This window comes from Penaeus chinensis, chromosome 15 (assembly GCF_019202785.1).
Source record: "Penaeus chinensis breed Huanghai No. 1 chromosome 15, ASM1920278v2, whole genome shotgun sequence".
Classification (NCBI taxonomy): domain Eukaryota; kingdom Metazoa; phylum Arthropoda; class Malacostraca; order Decapoda; family Penaeidae; genus Penaeus; species Penaeus chinensis.
Window position 1 is genome coordinate 20,120,330 of NC_061833.1, and position 7,169 is coordinate 20,127,498.

At 33.1% G+C, this 7,169-nt stretch overlaps 1 protein-coding gene across 2 annotated transcripts in view; it reads left to right on the forward strand.

Annotated features, from left to right (window-relative positions):
* The window catches only part of LOC125032908 (ATP-dependent DNA helicase PIF1-like), a 7,041-nt gene extending 253 nt beyond the window's left edge, over positions 1 to 6,788 (forward strand). The window contains exons 2-12 of one of the 2 annotated variants that reach the window (XM_047624299.1): positions 778 to 932; positions 1,115 to 1,406; positions 1,521 to 1,628; positions 1,933 to 2,050; positions 2,288 to 2,422; positions 2,945 to 3,078; positions 3,286 to 3,527; positions 3,840 to 3,979; positions 4,307 to 4,501; positions 5,245 to 5,390; positions 6,153 to 6,788. In XM_047624299.1, coding sequence (XP_047480255.1) covers positions 787 to 932; positions 1,115 to 1,406; positions 1,521 to 1,628; positions 1,933 to 2,050; positions 2,288 to 2,422; positions 2,945 to 3,078; positions 3,286 to 3,527; positions 3,840 to 3,979; positions 4,307 to 4,501; positions 5,245 to 5,390; positions 6,153 to 6,368 — 1,872 coding nt within the window. In that variant the 5' untranslated portion in view covers positions 778 to 786 and the 3' untranslated portion in view covers positions 6,369 to 6,788. The remainder of the gene's footprint in view (positions 1 to 777; positions 933 to 1,114; positions 1,407 to 1,520; positions 1,629 to 1,932; positions 2,051 to 2,287; positions 2,423 to 2,944; positions 3,079 to 3,285; positions 3,528 to 3,839; positions 3,980 to 4,306; positions 4,502 to 5,244; positions 5,391 to 6,152) is intronic. The other variant, XM_047624300.1, reaches the window with a different exon arrangement.
* Positions 6,789 to 7,169: the final 381 nt, after the last annotated feature.

Consider the following 7,169-nt stretch of genomic DNA (forward strand, 5'->3'; position numbering starts at 1 on the left):
GATGCCAAGAGGTTTTGTTCTTCATATTTCTGTTGTTCCCCGGAATAATGTAATTTATATGAGTATTTGAATTGATTAGATTGATAGATATCTTTTTATTTTTTATTTTAGCTCTAGGAAGGGACTTCAGGTTTTTTTTTAAATAAGTTATCAATTCCTATGGGTATCCTAAAGCGCGCCAAACCGTATTGTTTCTATTTTCACAATTATCCGAAAAAGAAACAACAACATAGGTTTGAATATCTAGTTAACACCAAAAGCATTAAATATTTGACGTATTGAGTATTCAGTTATGCAGAGTTTTAGGGCATAAGAGAGAATTAATAATAAGGAATTGGTGTAAATGGTTTGATTTCGTGGAGATCCTTAAGAGTCCTTTGTCTGAGCACCATTTTACTGCTAAGGATTTAGTACTTCTTATTTTATTATAATTATTATTATTTTTTATAGGTATATGGTATAGTAACAGTTTTGGACACATAATAGAGGGTGAAAAGACATGGAACCAGAAGATCGAGGAATTCTAATAATTTTTTCCTTTTTTAAGACACTATCGCAAATTGGAAATATGAAAGCCTTTTAAATTAGTAATGTAATAAGTCAATACACTGAAAAATAGTACCAATGTTTGTGTGCTTTTCAGAGCTTCCTTATTATTTATTGTTAAAACTGTAAACATTCCAAGTTCTGTCACAGCCAAAACATGTTGCTTATTTATATGTATATGTGCATTTATCAGATATTTATGTCATACTGATATTTATATTATTCTTTTAGTTTAACAGCATGAAGACCCCAGACAAGGAACCATCATTACAAGCACCCATTTTACCTTGCACGTTAGTTGTGGAGACCCTTAATGCCGGAGGAACGGTGAAAAAGTCAACTACTTACAAACAGATAAAACTCATCTTGGGTCGAAATGAATTCAGGTAAATGAACAGACTCTTGTGTGACTGTTTATTTTGTTTTTGGTCTTGAGGAATTCCAGGCTATGGAATTATAAATTCCTTTGTAAGTGTTTTGTTTGCTATGGATATATTTATCCATTTATATAATCCTTTTTTTGAAGTTTTTCAAAAAAAAAATATATATATATATATATATATTCCAGGGACCTGATCCTGCGCATAGATTCCCCAAAACACTCTCTCAAATTTTCACTGAGGGACTTTGTACTCCATAAGCGATTCTTGAAGGAGGGAAAAGCCACCATCGTTCTGAAGGATGCCAACGTAAACTTGATGATAGCAAATGCCCCTCCAAATCAGCTGCTTGTCTTTATGAAGACACTGGCAGGGAAGCATTCGGTAACTGAGGTAAATGGTGGAGTGATTAATGCAAGAAAACGTCTCCTATCAACGGTTCCAAAAAGCTTTGAGGAAATCAGTCCTCTTACTTTTAATGTGAGTAATTGCTTATTTGTGATTAATAGAGCTTTTACTTGGAGGCTAGATTTTGTCTGTCTTGCTTATTGGATGAGAAAGAATGTAACATTTTTCTTTTCTTTTCCTTGCTAGGAATATGAAACGGTGAGGAAGAATGGAGGCAAAGTGCCACTGAAGGAGAGAGCTGCAAATGTTCCAGATGCTTCCCCTGTTTCTAGTAAACGTAAAAGGGATTCAAAGGTAATTTCACATTAAATTGTCTTTGAAGTTTGCATAACTAGTTAACTGATTGGTTTACTGCATTGGCTGGTTTTTGTATTAGTTTATTGTATTTACATTTCTTTTGGCAATTATACATTAAACATGTATTTAAATTGTGATATTTTAGATTCTATGCTAAGTATAGAAATCTTTTCAAATTTTTCAGGGTGAGTTATGTAAAAACTATGTGAATATTTATAAACACAAAAAGTATTGCAATTCCCTTTATAAAATCTTTAAGCTATTATGTATTAGATGTTTTATCCTTTTTTTCTGTTTGCAGGACACCTCAGGATCCTCAACTCCTAAGGTTCCCCGTTTTCTTAACCCTCTAGTCCTTACATCTGAACAGAAACGTGTGTTGCAAGTTGTACATTCTGGCCAAAATGTATTTTTTACGGGTAAGAATCATTTGTGTGTGTGCTGCATCTGACATTTTTTGTTAATATTTGATGATGTATGTAAATGTAACTTAGAATGTTTTTTTGTTATGTTGTATGTACATATCAGGAATCATCTTTACATTTTCAATAAAGCATTGATTTGTTTTTAACTTGGGAGAATAATTAGTAAATTACCCTAGTTTGAATATATTCTTTTTTATTTATTAATAAGATGAAATGATTAACTTTCTTCAGGGAGTGCCGGTACTGGCAAAAGTTTTTTGCTGAAGCGTATTGTTGGTGCTCTTCCTCCTGATGTTACTTTTGTGACTGCAAGTACGGGTGTTGCTGCCTGTCAGATTGGAGGAACTACATTGCATGCATTTGCTGGTGAGAATTTTGAAAACATTTATGGGCTTAATTTGGTTTTTATATTGTGTACTTTTTAAAAGGCTTTGGTATACAAGCAAATATTCGTGAACAAAGTTTTTTTTATTTGTTATTTTACTTTCTTTTTAACAGTAGATGTAGATTGGCTGGCAGATTCATTTCTAATGTTTTAGTCAGTGTTAATTTTTCTGAAGGAAAATTAAGACTGCTTTATTCTAAATATCAATGAATTTTAAAAGTTCATGGTATGGCAGTATTTTGTCATCTCCTTTGTTATAGAATTTTAAAGAAATATTTTGTTTATTTTTAAAAACTGCCAGAGAAAATATATTGCATGCCTTATAAATGTGTATTGATAAAGTTAGAAGTTATTTTAGTGTGTAAATTGTGTAATTTAAATGTCCTATTAGGTAGGTTGTTCATAGTGGGTTGACAAAAGATCTGCATATGCTGTTATCAAAAGAGAAAATAAACAGAAGAAATAATTGACATTTTAACTTCATATTAAAAATATATTTACAGGCATAGGCAGTGGCAAAGCTTCTGTTGACCAGTGCATCCAGTTGGCATCAAGAAGAGTAATAGCTCAGCAATGGAAGAAATGTAAACATCTTGTTGTCGATGAAGTGTCAATGGTTGATGGTGATTTTTTCACAGTGAGTATAGTACACTATTAAATCACACACATGCTCACTAAGACATACACATTTAGACACACAAAAACATCTAAAAGCAAATTACAAAAGTTTTTGATGTGGAGCCAGTTCTTAAAAGTATCGGATTGTAGACATTGCAATCACATGCTGAGTTGCTATTATACCTTTGACTGTATTATTAATTGATTTAACTTTTCCATTCAACAGAAACTGGAAACAGTAGGGAGAGCAGTAAGAGGAAATGATAAGCCCTTTGGGGGAATCCAGTTAATTTTGTGTGGGGATTTCTTGCAACTTCCTCCTGTTACCAGGCCTGGGGAGAAACGAGTCTTCTGCTTCCAGACACCTGCTTGGGATCGCTGTATTAACCTTAGCATGGAGCTGACTGATGTGCGGAGACAAGACGACCAAGAGTTTATTGATATACTGCAGTCTATTCGGCTGGGAAGGTAAGATTCCTTTTTTCTTCTTCTTCTTCTTCTTCTTCATCTTCTTCTGCTCTTTTCTTTATTGCATCATAGACCATTCTAATCATTATATACTAGTGGAGAAAAGGGCTGTGCCAGAATTCTTTTTACATCTGGTTATTTGCACATGATACTAAGATTTTTTAGGCACTTTTAGGATGTTGTATATCTGAATTTTATGCCATTATTAGTTCATCATATTATTTTATTATAACTTTTAATTTGCCCTTTTCAATATTACAAATGCAGTCTATTGCTTTCAACATTAAAGACCAAGATATCATACTTCCACAGGTGTAATGAAGAAATGGTAGAGCGCTTAAAACAAACAGAGAAGAACACTGTAGAAAGGGATGGTATTAAGGCTACTAGGCTATGTACTCATCGCGAAGATGTGAATCACATTAATCAAGAACATCTAAAAAAATTAGCAGGTATATATTGAGTATGGCTATGCTTATGTGTATATAAATGTATATATTTTTCTTCATTTATATATGTAATCATCACGAGAAATTGAACCAAGGCATGAAGTGTGAAGGAATGCTTAATATAAAACTAGTGGATGTTACTGTCACAGTAGTATGATGAAAATAATTTCAGGAAAGTTCATTATTGTTTCATTGTTTGTTATTGTTAGTATCATGACTATTTATATAGATATTACTTTTGACGTTATAAAGAAAGTAAAAACAAGTGATAGATTGTCTTGTTACATTCACAGTCTGACATTTCATGATTTTCTTTTTAAAATGTTGCAGGTGATACTCAGGTTTTCCAGGCTGTCGACAGTGATCCTGGTCTGTCATCTTTACTTGACTCTCAAACTCCTGTTGTAGCTAAGTTAACCCTCAAAGTTGGTGCTCAAGTCATGTTGATGAAGAATCTCGACGTTGGCCAAGGCTTGGTCAATGGTGCAAGAGGAGTTGTTACAGGCTTCAAGATGGGTAAAGAAGGTGAGTCGTTCATTCTCTGGTTGTTTTAACTTCTGATTGTTTTTGTTAGAATTGTCATCATACTTCTCCTATTGAGGTATGATTATTGATTATTATTAATGTTATTATTAATTACTATTTTTGGAATTGATTAGAATAGACATATATTTTGAGTTAACATTGCAATAGCCTATGATTTTAGAAAACATAAAAGTGAAAATTGATCATTTCTATTAGTAGGCCCTAGTTACTGTGCATGATTTCCCCTTTTCATGAATTTGTGGGAATTTCTTTCTTGCTTTCTTTCCAATACTATGAACATTGATCTGATGTCTAGCACATTTATTTGTTTAAACCATTAACCATTAGCCAGGATTAACATCAATACTGTTATTATTATTAGTGATATTATGACTACTTGAAATACTAATAACAATAAAAATAATAAAATAATGAAAGGATTAATATGTCACACTATTTACAACTTCCATTGTTTGCTTTTTGTGCTTGCGTAGTCCTTTTTTAAATTTTATTCTTTATTTATATTTTTGTTCATTTGTAGTGTACTTTTTTCTTTTTTCCTCTTTTTTTCATTGTAGTTTATGAGAGTCATTCTCTTTACTTTGCAATAAGTTCTTTAAGAATATTTTTATTTTATTTTTCCCCACCTACCAACTTTCGTTTTTGTTAAATGTTTGTGTTGTATACATTATTTTGGAACAGCTTGGACAGCTCATGTCATTTTGTTTCTGTCTATTTTTCAGGAAACCCTGTTGTAAGATTTTTATGTGGTGTCACAACAGAAATCAAGCATGAGAAATGGACAGTCAAGGGTACAGGGGGTATATATCTACACAGAAGACAACTCCCTTTGAAGTTGGCGTGGGCCTTCTCTATTCACAAGTCACAGGTGAGTATTGTTATAGGGGGCATAGTGCCTTTATTGATTTTTTTGTGCATTATCTATGACTATGTAGAGTTTCAGATTTTGCAGGTATATTTTGTATTATATGGTACTAATGAAGGATGTATGACTGTTACATTGAATCTTGTGTTAATATTATTTGGGCAAACTTGGGTAATAACTCTAGTACCTGGCCAATTCATGGTCCACTGTGGTTTTATTTTATTAATTTTGTTACATATAACTGGTTTCATAAGGTCCTAGTTACTAAGGACTCCATTAGCAGACCTACCTTATCTTAGCTATTCACTACTTCTTCTTCTTCTAGTTCTTTTTCTTTTTCTTCTTCTTTTTTACTAGTATTAATATTAACATTATTGTTAGTGATGATGATCATCATCATATTCATTATTTTCATCTTTATCATATTCATCAATATTATTATTATATGTTATTAACAATAATAATGATAATGAAAATAAAAACCATCTTCACAAAAATCAAGGAAAGGGTAAATGGGCATTTAGTCCTAGTAATTGATTTCTTCCGGAGCCATCTGTGTCAAAACAGAATTGATAAAACAAAACCACAGTGTACAATGTATGTATATATGCCATCCCATTCTCAACAGGGTAAAAAATATATATAAATATATATAAGTAATAATCTAGTATGTTTCACTGAGCTTGTGAGAGTCTGGATGAAAATCTGGAAAAATATGTGGGATACTTGAGGCAATGAATTAAGAGTTTATAACTTGCTTTCCAGGGAATGACACTAGACTGTGCCGAAATGTCTCTCTCAAGGGTATTTGAAGCGGGGCAAGCCTATGTTGCCCTGTCACGCGCAAGAAACTTGAAGAGCATCCGTGTGCTGGACTTTGGACCTGAATGTGTGCGTGCTCATCCTGATGTTCTCAAATTCTACCAGGGTCTAAGAAGAGCCCGTTATGAGGAACAGCAATCCATAATGCAATATCTTTAAGATTAATTATATTTTTATAAGGATTTTATTATAATTGGAATATAATTAATATATTAACACACTCCTGTCTGATGACACTCTGATCCACCCTTCTCCGACCTCCCAACGTATCAGACATCCTTACAGAATCTCACACTTTCTGCTTGGACAACCTGTTCTTCTTCCTCATATCCTTCACTTGATCTAACCCCTTTACCTAACCCGAGCTTAACCCGTTCACTTGTCAACTCCTTTGCCCAGCTTTAGCAACTAACCACTAACTCAACCACCCTTTAATTTACTTTACTATACCTTCCTACAATGCTACATGACCTTAGATGTCCAGCACATTTATTTTGGTTTTAACCATTAACCATTAACCATTAACCCCTTGCCGACGGGTATGACGGGTAGACACGTGCTATGCCCACTGTTAGTACTTGTTTGGTTGTTTTAACACATAGATGGCTATACTTGTACTAAGTCACCAATGAGCCAGTTACGAGTACTGCCCGTCTCGCCCGTTCACCCTTTTCTTTGACTTACAAAATATTTTACGTTATCTTATTTTGCTGTTACTAATATAAAAGAAAACATTATAATAATTATAATGTTTATAATAAAAATAACACCATCGATATTCATAGAACAATTAAAAAATACGTTTTTCCCGCCAATTCAATTCAGGTACGGTCACAAGGTCTACTAATTGATTCCTTTGTGGCTAAGCACTAGCAGAGCCATCTATGGGCAGACATTTCACAAAAAAATATAGAAAATAGGCACAGCATTTCCCCCATTTTTTGTTAAATTTCCTCGGCG